At 52.6% G+C, this 12,402-nt stretch overlaps 1 protein-coding gene across 6 annotated transcripts in view; it reads left to right on the plus strand.

The window, feature by feature from the left end:
- PALD1 (phosphatase domain containing paladin 1) overlaps positions 1-12,402 on the plus strand; it is a 77,865-nt gene that overhangs the window by 57,505 nt on the left and 7,958 nt on the right. For all 6 annotated transcript variants that reach the window (XM_032423706.1, XM_032423705.1, XM_032423704.1 and 3 more), the window contains 7 exons: positions 155-283; positions 782-898; positions 989-1,144; positions 1,472-1,654; positions 2,732-2,872; positions 3,104-3,175; positions 5,190-5,330. In XM_032423706.1, the coding sequence (XP_032279597.1) occupies positions 155-283; positions 782-898; positions 989-1,144; positions 1,472-1,654; positions 2,732-2,872; positions 3,104-3,175; positions 5,190-5,330 (939 nt within the window). The remainder of the gene's footprint in view (positions 1-154; positions 284-781; positions 899-988; positions 1,145-1,471; positions 1,655-2,731; positions 2,873-3,103; positions 3,176-5,189; positions 5,331-12,402) is intronic.

Genomic DNA, 12,402 nt, shown 5'->3' on the forward strand with positions numbered 1-12,402 from the left:
TTGCTTCGGACCTCCTGGTCCTGTCTCCTCCCCCCCCCCCCGCCCTGGACCATGATGGATGTCTCTTGGGGCTCCCCCACCACAGGGCCAGCTGGGAGAGTTTGGGATGGCCTCGTGCCCCTGAACTCCCATCTCTCTCTGCCTCGGGCTGCAGTACCCGCTGGCCTTTGCCCTCAGTTTCAGCCGCTGGCTCTGTGCCCATCCTGAGCTGTACCGCCTGCCTGTGACTCTGAGCTCAGCGGGGCCTGTGGCCCCCGGGGACCTCGTCGCTAAGGGCTCTCTGGTGAGTGTGGCTGGGTGGCTGGGGAAGTGGGAATGGGTGTGGGCTGGCCCCGGGGCTGGTGGGCCCTTGATTCCTGACGGCTTGGGTTAAACATTGCTGCCCTTCCCAGAAGACAAAGGGGCGATGGCCTTTGGGGCAGCAGACTCTTCCTGTGAGTGACATGGGGCTGATCTCCGGCCCCAAGAAGCGTTTGCAGCTTTGGCCACTGCTGTCATTCCCTCTCCTCGTTCTCAAACCCACGTGCTGCAGGCGAGGAGGCAGGAGGCCTGGTTCTGATGTCTTTGCCACCAGCCTCTCCCTGATGAGCCTCAGGTTCCTCATCTGGAGGGTGGGCACTAGCGCCTTTCTCCTTGCCGGGGCGGTGATGAAGTGCCAAGTGTGCAGAAGTGCTTGGTAAACTGTAGAGAGCTGGTCCCTGCCCTGCCCTGCCCCACCTTGGGCTGGGCTCTGAATCTCAGTCAGCTGCTGTGGGTCCCAGGCTTGCTGCTCTCCCCGCAGGGGGCGGACGACCTCATCTCTCCAGACGCACTCAGCACTGTCAGAGAGATGGATGTGGCCAACTTTCGACGGGTGCCCCGCATGCCCATCTATGGCACAGCCCAGCCCAGCGCCAAGGTGACCACCCCAGGGGCCCTACGTCCCCTCGTGGGCTGAGTGGGGTAATGGTTGAGCCCTTTCACTGATGGCCCTCCTGTCTCCCCGCAGGCCCTGGGGAGCATCCTGGCCTACCTGACTGATGCCAAGAGGAAGCTACGGCATGTCGTGTGGGTCAACCTGAGGGAGGAGGCCGTGCTGGAGTGTGACGGGCATACCCACAGCCTGCGGTGGCCTGGGCCCCCCATGGCCTCCGACCAGCTTGAGGTGAGGCCCTCCTGCCTTCCGCACACCCCTACCTTGGAGGCCTTCTGGAAAATTGGCCTGGGAGGGTCTTTAGAAGGTCCCATGCTCCTCTTATAAGATGGAGAAACTGAGGCCCCAAGAGGAGCAGACTCAGGGAGTGGCTGATTCAGGACTCCCACCGTGGCCATCTCCCTGGCTCTGGGTCTGGCTCTGATCCCTGAGGCTCAGGAAGGGGCAGGGATGCCCCCGAAAGCCAGGACTGGTCCTGGCCATGGCAGGCTCTGGCCTTCCGGGGCTGGCGTGGAGGCTGCCTCAGTGGCCTGAGCCCTCTGTCCCACCCTCCTCTAGAACCTGGAGTCCCAGCTGAAGGCCCACCTGAGTATGCCTCTCCCAGGCACGGGGGGTGCACCGACCCGCAAGTTCCAGACATGCCTCACCATGCAGGAGGTCTTCACCCAGCACCGTGGGGCCTACCCCGGCCTCACTTACCACCGCATCCCCCTGCCAGACTTCTGCGCCCCCTGTGAGCAGGTGAGGGGGCTGTGCAGGCCTGGCCTCTGGGGAGCCAGAGGGGGCCCTCTCCCACCCCGCTCTGGCCTGGGCCTTGGCTCGGGACGCAGCTCCCCCGAGGGACTGGGAGCGTGTTCCACGAGCCTTCACATATGACCAAGTGGTTTATTCGCTCGGCACCTGTGTGTTTATTACGTGTCGTTGGTGTGTGTGTGGGAGCACATCCATGGTGTTCGTGAATGTGCGTCTGTGAGGGAGACGTGTTTGGAGAGTGTGTGGGTATCACTGTGGAGTGTGTGCATGTGTGTGGTGGGTGTGTTGGTCTGGAATCTGATGTGCATCTTGTCTTTACCAGGGGGTATGTGGCAGGCGTATCTGGGGAACTGTGTGGTGTGGAATGTGTGTGGGGGCTTGTGGGGTGCTTGTGTGTGACCAAGGTTGTTTATGTGCTCTCTGTAGCTTTGTGTCTTTGCAAGAGTCTGTGTAGTTTGTGTGTCTTAGCGTCCATGGACACGTCCGTGGTGTGTGTGCCCAGCACTCACTGCGTGCGGGTCGCTGCGTGCCTGTGTGGTACATCGGTTGTCTGGGTGATGTGTCTGTGCGGGGTGTGGTTCTGGGCCCGGGGCGTGCGCGGACGTCTCATGTGCAGCCTGTGAGGGGCAGAGACGGGGCTTGTGGTCCTGCCTCTGCGGGTCTGGTTGCCTGTTGTTTGTCGCCCCCTGGTGGACGCGTGCTGCAGTGATCTGCTCAGGTCGGACCCCTGCCCTCAGGCTGGGACCTGGGTTGGGTCCCTCTCAGGCAAGCAGCCAGGCCAGGGGTCCCTGCGCAGCCCTGGGGGACACAGCACGTGGGAGTGGCATACGCATGTTTCATACGCTGCCTGGTGGAGGGTGCGTGCGTGTGTGTGTGTGTGTGCGCTCGCGCACCTGGGGGAGGGGGGAAGGTAGCAGGGGCATGGCTGTTTACAAGCATGTCATCTTGTGCCCGGCTGCCCCAGGACCGCTGCTTTGGGGTTGCCATTTGGAGGGATGGGCCACGTTGGGAGTCTGCAGCCTGGAGCACCGGCTGCCTGACTCAGACCCTGATCTCCCCACCCAGGATTTTGACCGACTGCTCGAGGCTCTGCGGGCTGCCCTCGCCAAGGACCCGGGCACTGGCTTCGTGTTCAGCTGCCTCAGTGGCCAGGGCCGGACCACGACCGCCATGGTGGTGGCCGTGCTCGCCTTCTGGCACATCCAGGTTTGTGTGGCCCGTCCTGTGTGGACAGGGCAGGGTGGTACTCGGCCCCGGGGACCCTGGCTGTGGCAGGAGCGTGTGGGGGACAGGGATGGTGCATGGTGTGGAGTCTCTCCCATCAGTCCTGGGCAGGGGGCCTGGGGGCTGGCAGACCCCCGGCAAGGGGTTCCTCACGTGGGGGAGGGCGCGACCTGGATGGACGTGCTCCCTGTCCCAGCAGCTGTCCTCCCCCAGGGCTTCCCCGAGGTGGGCGAGGAGGAGCTCGTGAGTGTGCCTGATGCCAAGTTCACCAAGGGCGAGTTTGAGGTGAGCACACCCCACGGGGTCCCCCGGGGACACCTGGTGAGGGGAGAGGGCGAGTCTTGCTGGCAGGTCTGGGGGATCTTCAGAGCTCCTATTAATTACGTCACCTTCTTGCATCTCATCATCTCAGTGCTCGCCTGCTCCCATTTCACAGATGAGCAAACCAAAGCACAGGTCAGCTTGGCTCCAGGCCCTGACAGATGGCTCTTGGAGAAGAGGGGGCTAGACTGACCCCTGTCTGCCTGGCCCTGCCGCTGGGCTGCTCTGTGCCCTGGGGAAGCCCCTGGCCACATCTTGTCTGGGTGACGCTGACGCCTGCCTCACAGGCGCTTGGGCCCCAGCTGGGGCCGGTGACCTTGATGCCGGGCCATGGCCTGTCCCACCCCACCCCTATTTCAGTCCAGGGCACTGGGTGGATGGCCACTCACATTTCCGATTTAGTCACCCCTGTATTGTGCCCCTGCTACATGCCGTCAGTCCAGACACCCTGCAAGTAAGCGGCAAAGTCCCTGACTTACGGGGGCGGGGAATGTGACGCTCAGAGCTGGCGTGTGGCTCCCTGGTGTCGGCGCTGTGGTCGGCTCCTGCCTCGTCGACTGGCCTCATCACATTCCCGCCCCCCCCCCCACTGTCCCTGCTGTCTTGTCACCCTGGCCTCTGCATGCTCCCTCAAACTTGCCAAACTCCTTCAGCTTCTCGGCCTTTGCATGTGCTCTTTCCTCTCCCTAAAACTCCTCTCTTCCTTCTTGCTGATTTGCTGATTCTTAGATTTTTATTTTTTTCATTGTGGTAAAATGTACCTAACATATAATTTGCCATTTTAACTGTGTTTAAGCGTATGGTTCTGTGGCACTGAGTACATTCACTTTGTTGTGCAACCAGTACCACCATCCGTCTCCAGAACTTTCTATTCATCGCAAACCGACCATACCCATAAAACAGTAACTCCCCATTCCTCCCTCCCCAGCTGCTGGTGACTGTGGTTCTGCTTTCTGTCTCTATGGATTTGACTATTCCATATAACTCATACACGTAGAATCATCCAGTATTTGTTCTTCTGTGTCTGGTCTATTTCATTTAACGTGAAGTCCTCAAGATTCATCCATGTTGAGGGTCTATTAGCTTTCACACCTTTCTCAGGCTGAGTATTATCCTATTGTACGTATGGACCACGTTTTGTTCACCCACTCATCTGTTGGTGGACACTTGGGTTCTCGTCACCCTTTGGTGATTGTGAGTCATGCTGCTATGAAGTACAGGAGTACAAATACCTGTTCAGATATCTGCTTGCACTTTCAGAAGTGGAATTGCTGGATCATATGGTAACCTGTCTAGTTTTTAAACAACGGCCGTATCGTTGTCTGTGGCAACATATCCACCGGCAAAGCACAAGAGGTTTAGTTTCTCTACGTTTTTGCCAACACTTGTTGTTTTCTGTTCTGACAGTTGCCATCCTGGTGGATGTGAGGTGGCATCTTATTGTGGTTTTGAGTCCCCGTTCCCTGATGCTGAGTGATGCTGAGCATCTTTCCATGTGCTCATTGGCCACCTACGTGTCTTCTATGAGGAAATGTCTGTTCAAGTTCTTTGCCCATTTTTGATTTGGTTTGCTTTGTTGTTGAGTTATGGGAATTTTTCAATATATTCTGGATATCAATCCCTTAGCAGATATGCGATTTGCAAATATTTCCTTTCATTCTGTTGGTTGCCTTTTTACGCTGTTGATGGTGTCATTTTCTTTTGTCACCTGTGCTTCTGATGTCCTGTCCAAGAAGTCATTGCTACATGCAACGTCATGAAGTTTTCCTCTCTATTTTCTTCTAAGAGTTTTATGGTTTTAGCTCTGTGTTTATGTCTTTGATCTGTTTTGAGTTACATTTGCACATGAATATCCAATTTTCCCAGCACCACTGTTGAGATGGACCTTGAGGTTTTCCTTCGTGTGGGGTGAGTCTGTTGCTAGGGCTGGCGACCTCACCTACCCCCCTTGGTTTCCTCTGTGTTCCCCTGGCCCCAGGTGGTGATGAAGGTGGTGCAGCTGCTACCTGATGGGCACCGCGTGAAGAAGGAGGTAGATGCGGCCCTGGACACCGTCAGTGAGACCATGACGCCCATGCACTACCACCTGCGGGAGATCATCATCTGCACCTACCGCCAGGTGAGCCTCGCCCTGACCCACGGGTCCCTCCCCCAGTGCACAGAGAGGTTGTGGCTGACTGGATGTGAGGTGGCTAGGGCTCCCGGGGGGCCCTCATCGGTTCTGTTACTTCCTCACCTTCTGGATGTGACCTGTGAAATGGAAACGCGCCCAGCCCCAACTCACCCTTGCCTGATTCGGGAGTGCTTGACGAGGTGTATGCGCTGGTGATGTTCAGAGTATTTGACAGCTGTGGCAGCCCTGGGACCAGTCAAGGATGTGGCCAGTCAGAACTAACGCCCTGTCCTGACCCCTGTGGTGTCAGATGTTAACCCTTCAGGTTCTGGGTCGTGGGCGGTGCCGAGGGTCCAGGGCAGGAGTCAGGTTGGTAGATGGGGCCACTCCCGGGGCTTGGCAGGTGGCCATTTAATGACCAGCAGGGCAGCCGTTCAGTGTTTTAATGGCTGATGCCGCATGACTGCCCACTCAGGACCTATGTATGTCTGCGCTGCCCTCGGGCTGGGGCTGGCCCCCAGATTGACCTCCTCAGTTAAAAATTGTGTTTGGATAACTCATGAAATGATAAAAATGAAACGGTTTCCATAAAGGTACAAATTTTATGTAAAAATCCAGAATTTCAGCCTATTTAGAAAAAAAAAGTGCCTTTCCATTAGCTGTCTGTGGGGCTCTGTCCTACACAGCTCTCCTGGCCCAGTCAGATGACTTGACATTATCTTCTGATTATCACGTTCACCCACCCCCATTCCAGAGGCCAGGCTGCTGCTGACCTCAGCAGTGGGAGGATAGGGATCCCTGAACCCCATCCCAGGGCTCCCTGGTGGTGGATTGGTGGGTGGGGTGGGGGTGGAGCAGAAGCAAGATAGTCATTCCCCAGTATGGCCACCAGGTGGCCTTAGTGAGCTGGGCCTGGGTCAGACTCTCAAAGAGGCTGAAGAACACAAGGCCTTCACTCTCTAATGCAGTCCTTTTCACCCGGCAGCGGCAGCATACTAGTTTCACACGGGAGCTTTGAAACATTCCCATGCCTGAGTTCCATCCATAGAGAGTCTAATTTACTAGGTCTGCTTGGGGGGGCCAGCGTGTGAGTGTTTTTTTGTACAGTTCCCTAGGTGATCCCAATGCATAGTCAAGGTTGAGGACCACCTCGTCTAAGCGGGAGTCCCCAGCTGCAGTGAGTTTCAAGATCACCTGGAGAACCCGTTGCTGGGCTCCAGTTCTGAGTTTCTGATTCCGTAGGTCTGGAAAGCTCTTAGGTGATACTGATGCTCCTGGTGGGGGCCCACACTGGGGGATCTGCTGCAGTCGAGTCTCACCCTCTTGCTGTCTTCTTAATAACAGCTTTATGGAGATAGAATTCACATACCATACGATCCAGTTATTTAAAGTGTGCAATTCAACAGTTTTTAGTACTTTCACAGAGCTGTGTGGCCATCACCACAACCAGATACAGAACATTTTCATCACCCCATTTCGCCCTTCCCCAACCCTAGGCAACTGTGAATCTACTTTCTGCCTCTATGGATTTGCCTATTCTGGACATTTCATAAAAATGGAATCCTACAGATGTGGTCCTTGTGACCAGCTTCTTTCACTCAGCATGATGTTTTCAAGTTTCATCCGTGTTCTAGCATGGATCATTACTTCGTTCATTTTTGTGACTAATATTCTATTGTATGGATACATCACATTCTGTTGTTGGTGTCATGCCTCATCTAAGGTCATGAGAATTTACCTCAAAGAGGTAAGTAGATTTCTTCTAAGATTTAATAGTTGTAGCTCTTATATTTAGTCTTTGATTCATCTTGAGTTAATTCTTATATATGGTGTGAGGTAGAGATCCAGCTTCATTCTCTTGCATGGAGATATCCAGTTGTCCCAGCATATGTGTTGAAAAAACAATTCTTTCCCTATTGAATTGTTTTGACACCTCTAAAAAAATCCATTGACTGTAAATGTGAGGGCTTATTTCTGAGATTTCAATCCTGTTCCATTGATCTATCTGTTCTATGCCAGTACTACTGCCTTAATTACCATAGTATTGTAGTGAATTTTGAAATTAGGAAATGAGTTCTCCAAGTATGACTTCTTTTTCAGAACTTATTTTGGCTGTTCTGGGTCCCTTGTATTTCCATATGAATTTTAGGATTAACTTGCTAATTTCTGAAAGAAAAAAAAGCCAACTGAGATTTTGATAGGGATTTTGATGCAGATCAATTTGGGGAGTATTGCCATCTTAACAATAGTTACTCTTTTGATGCATAATATGAGATGTCTTTCCATTTATGTAGGACTTCTTTGTTTTTTTACAAGATATTTTATAGTTTCTAGAGTGTGAGTTTTACACTTCTTATATTAAATTTATTCATAAGTAGCTTATTGCTTTTGTGTTACTGTAAATGGAGTTAATTTCTCAATTTCATTTTTTAGTTTGTTCATTGTTACTATACAGAGATACAAGTGATATTTGTATATTGATCTTCTACCTTGCAAACTTGCTAAACTAATTCATTAGTTTTGATACTTTCTTTAGTGAATTTCTTAGAATCTTCTGTTTACAAGATCATGTCGTATGCAGATAGAGATAGTTTTGCTTCTTCCTTTCTAATTTGGATGTCTTTTATTTAATTTTCTTCCTTAATTGCCCTGGCTAGATCCTCCAGTAGAATGTTAAGTAAAAGTAGCTAGCACAGACACCCTCTCTTGTTCCTGATCTTAGGGGGAAAGCTTTCAGCCTTTCACATTAAATCTGATGTTAACTTTAGCTTTTTCATAGATACTCTTTGTCAGCTTGAGAAAGTTCCCTTCCATTCTTAGTTTACTGAGTGTTTTCTTTTCATGAGGAGATATTGAATATTGTTAAATGCTTTTTCCATGTCTGTTGAGATGATTATCTTATTTTTTGCCCTTTATTCTATTGATATGGAATGATATTTTAATTGAAGGTATTAAACCAACCTTACATTCTGGGATAAATCCTGCTTGGTCATGGTGTGTCTTTTATGTTGCTAGATTTGGTTTGTTGAGGATTTTTGGGTCAGATTCATAAGAGATCTTGGTCTCTTATGTCTTTGTTCGGTTTGGCGTTAGGGTCCTGCCGGCCTCACAGAGTGTGACTGTCTCACTTTTGCGGATGAGACCGAAACCTCGAGAAGGGAGAGGCCATCATACGTGCATTATTCAGCTGGGGCTGCCACAACAAAATACCACAACCACATGGCTTAAACAACAGAAATTTGTTTTTTCACATTGTGGAGGCTGGAAAGTCCAAGATGAACGTTCTGACCAATTTGTTTCCACTGAGCTCTCTCATCCTGCTTGCATATGGCTGCCTTCTCACCGTGTCCTCCCACAGCCTTTCCCGGGTACCTGGATGTGGACAGATAGCGGGATGGGAGAGAGAGACGGAAGGCGCTGTCTGATATATTTTCTTAGAAAGACACTAATCTTAGAGATCCTAGAACTACTGGTAGAGAACAAAGAAAGAGCTAAAAGCAACCTCAATCCCAGTAGTTGGGATTCAAGAGGCCCGTTTAAAACAGGGAAGGACCTTTCTACGGTTGCCAGTATATAACCTTGCTAAATGTGTCCATTTTAAAGAAAGGAGAGATGGAGGGAAAGAAAGAAGCAAAAATTTAAAAACCTAACTACCATCTACACGGTTGGCATTTCATAAAAGAAAGGATATTTTAGTACCAGAAAAGTAGAATGGACATGATCTCAGAGTAGAATGGACATGATCTCCGAGTAGTTAAGAGTCCTTGAACAGATTTATGTTTCTAAGTTCCTGTAGACCTGTGAAACTGGTTATGGACACGGATTTGTGAATCACAGCTTTTGGTGACCAGGCCACTATGTCCTTTAGCCAGAAAAGGCAGAATGTCTTTCCTCCAAGGTCACCCTGCACTTGACCTGGCCTGGCTAGACCCAGAGCGTATGTCCTGCCTGAGGTCAGGATGGCCTGAGCTGCCCCAGCTGCCTTGAGATTAGAAGGGGCCTCTGGCCTGCTCCATGCATGCGTGTGTGTGGACTCTGGAATGGCCGGATTGTTCTGGGCTGACTGGCAGAAGGAATGTGGATGTGGGTGACAGCCGTCTTCATCCCCTCTGACCGCCTGTGTCCCACCTGCCAGGCTGCACCAGTACTGCTTCCCAGCAGGGCTGTATGTGGGAAGGACACGAGGGACCAGAAGTACAGGGCTGATACACGTCAAGTGTTCAACTAATGGGAGGGCTCTGAGGATCAGTGTAGGGCCAGAGTGTCCTGTGATATCCTGTAGCTTCAGAATCCCCACAGGGACCCTCAGATTTTAGTGCTAAAAGACTTACAGAGCATTTGTCCCCTCTGTTGACAGATGAGCTAGAGAGTGGGTTGTATAGGGTCCCATGTGAGTTGGTATCCGAGCGGGGCTGAGAGGCAAAGATCCTAGCTCCCAGGCCCCACCCTCTAAAAGTTATTTCATACCAGTCAGCACCTGGTCCATGTTTAGATTTTCTCAGTGGTCTCACAAAGTCTTTTTGCAGTTGGATCAGGATCCGAACAAGAGCCACATGTCACATTTGGCTGATGTGGCCCATGGAATCTAGAGCAGCTCTTCCCCCTTTTATTCCCCAGAAGCGTAACCCCAGAGGTAAGCGGGTTGCTTCCTAGGCATCCGCAGTCTGGACCTGGTTAGTTGCACCCCTGGCTCTAACTGATCATGGGTGATGCTGTGGGCTGCCACAGGGTACAGAAGGCCCGTGGTCTCTTCTGTGACCGGGCAGCTGCTGGTGCTCATCCCCTGGATTCTTTATTTCACGGAGGGTTTGCAAAATGCTGGTATGCTGGCTCTCTCATTCCCCCTCCGTTAACTAACTGCAGTAATTCCAGAAAGATCCTCTGCACTGAGGTGTGGTGGAGGCAGGAAGGCAGGGCCAGAGCTTGGGTTTTCGCTTGACTTGCTCACGTTCAAAGGAGGTTTGGGAGGTGCTTTTCTAAAGCCGAGGGGAAGGATGTTGGGTTTGGTGAGCTCTCGGGTTCCTCTAGACTCAGATGAACCTGAAGTCTGTGATGAGGGTCTGGGTGACCGGGGTGGGCTGGGAGAAGGAAGATGGAGGGGTTCCTGAGGGGAGGTTGGGAGTTGCTAGAGGCCAGTGCTGGAGGCCAGGGGACCAAGCCCCCATACGTCCCGACTCAGAGACAGCGTGGGAGGTCCCCCCCCCGCCCAAGGCTCACCGTGCATTTTCGCATCCACGGTCTGGCTCAGTGCTTACTCTGTATCTGTGCCTGACGAAGGGCAGTCTGCACCATCACATCCGTGTCTGCATTTGAGGAAGGGAGGCGCTGGGCTTGCCCAAGAACCCACACTGGTGGATGGCAGGAGGAGAGCGAGACCCCAGACCCGGATGCGCAGATCGGGCCCTCTCCGCCCCGCCATCCTGCCGCCCAAGTTGGAGGAGGCCCCGCCTTCCTCCCACCTCAAGCCCTGCTGCTGGGGGCGGTGGGGGAATCAGAACTAGAAGCCACGACCCGTGCCCTTGTGTTCCCAGCCTGAGAAGGCTAGAGGACAAGAGCACATTGCAGGCTCAGAGGGGGGATGGGACTAAAACTGTACGTACATTTTCCACAGAGACAGGCCTTCCCTGGTCCGACAGCCTTGACTCCCCTCTCTGCCTGGGCCTGTCCCAGGCTGCCTGGCCTCTGCAGGTTGCAGCCCAGTGATGTGTCCTCCACTCTCTAGAGCGTCAGTGAGCCTGGGCCGGGACCTGACCAACGCTATGTGTGTGAGGGGGCCAGAATGCTAGGGCATTTTAAAAACCACCTCAGAAGGAAAAAAGAAAGAGAAAGCTCTTTGAACTAAGCCACTCTGTGAGGCTGTGATAGAGGTGACAAAGCTGGGCCCTAGGCTGAGGAGAATCTGGGATGACCACCAGCCCATGGTGGGGACACCATCTGGTGAATTAGTTGTTTCCTGCTGGGCCTGGAAAGGGAAAAATATTTGTGACAGAAACCAAGGTCAGGGCTCCTGGAGGAAGTCCTGCTAGAATCATTAATGCCAGGGGCCTTTTCCTTAGCCTTGGCTGGTGACGTTAATTCTTAGTGTTCTGTGTTTAAAACAGTCTAATGTGTCTCCCGTCTGTCCCTTCAGAAAGAGTTTGAAGAAAAACTGAGATAAAAGTAGCCACACAGAGAGATATAATAAGATGTCCTTTGGTCTCCAATTGAGATTTCGTCTGTAGATCTCTAACTTTGAGCAGTGCTTTTGGTTTTCTAAGAACTTATCTTTTGTCTCCTTTGGTCCTCAGAGTAGCTGGTAAGGAGGTGATGGTAGGTTTTACTAGCCCAGTTTACTGAGGAAGACAGTGAGGCCTGATGACCCCGTGATCAGCTTGAGGCGGGACCAGAACCTATCTCCCAACTCCTCGGCCTGTGTTCCTTTCCTCCCCAGTGGCCGTGACACTTGGGGCAGTTTGGTTGTGGGGGGTGGACAGGAAGGGGCCAGTGAGGAAGCCTCCAGGGCCTACTGTACGCACTGCCCTGGGTTGGTGCAGAGTTGCTGAAAGGTCAGAGGTTCAGCTTGGTGCCCCCAAAGACAAAGGGTATTCAGAACAATACCGAGTGAGACAGCTCTGGGTCTAAGCCCCAGGTGGGGTCCCTCTCATGTTCTCAGAGCTGAGACCTCTCTGCTTTCCCGTCCTTCCCATGGTGTGGCTGAGCAGGAACAATCTCCACCCTCCGGGGGGACTTCCTGCTTTATCCGACAGCCAACATGCCCTGAGCACCTGCCGTGAGCCAGGCTTGTTCCTACGCGTGCACCATCAGGCTTGGAGCTTTCAGGGGGTCCCCATCAAGGAGACCTTGCCTCTGTGCTCACTGCTGCCATTGTTAGCCTTGTGGTTGTCACCAGGGGCGCCTCTCTCTGCTGCTCATCTCTCTTCTGCTGGGCCAGGGCTTGTCTCTGACCCCCTGACCCCCAGACTCTGCCTGGCATGGGTAGGGCTCCGCAGACGTCTGTCTAGTGAGCAGACGAATGGGCAGAAGGTTGAATAAGTCACCATGTGATTAAATAGGAAAACTGACTCCTACCCTTCCTTAT

This window comes from Phoca vitulina, unplaced genomic scaffold, assembly GCF_004348235.1.
Source record: "Phoca vitulina isolate PV1807 unplaced genomic scaffold, GSC_HSeal_1.0 scaffold29, whole genome shotgun sequence".
NCBI lineage: Eukaryota > Metazoa > Chordata > Mammalia > Carnivora > Phocidae > Phoca > Phoca vitulina.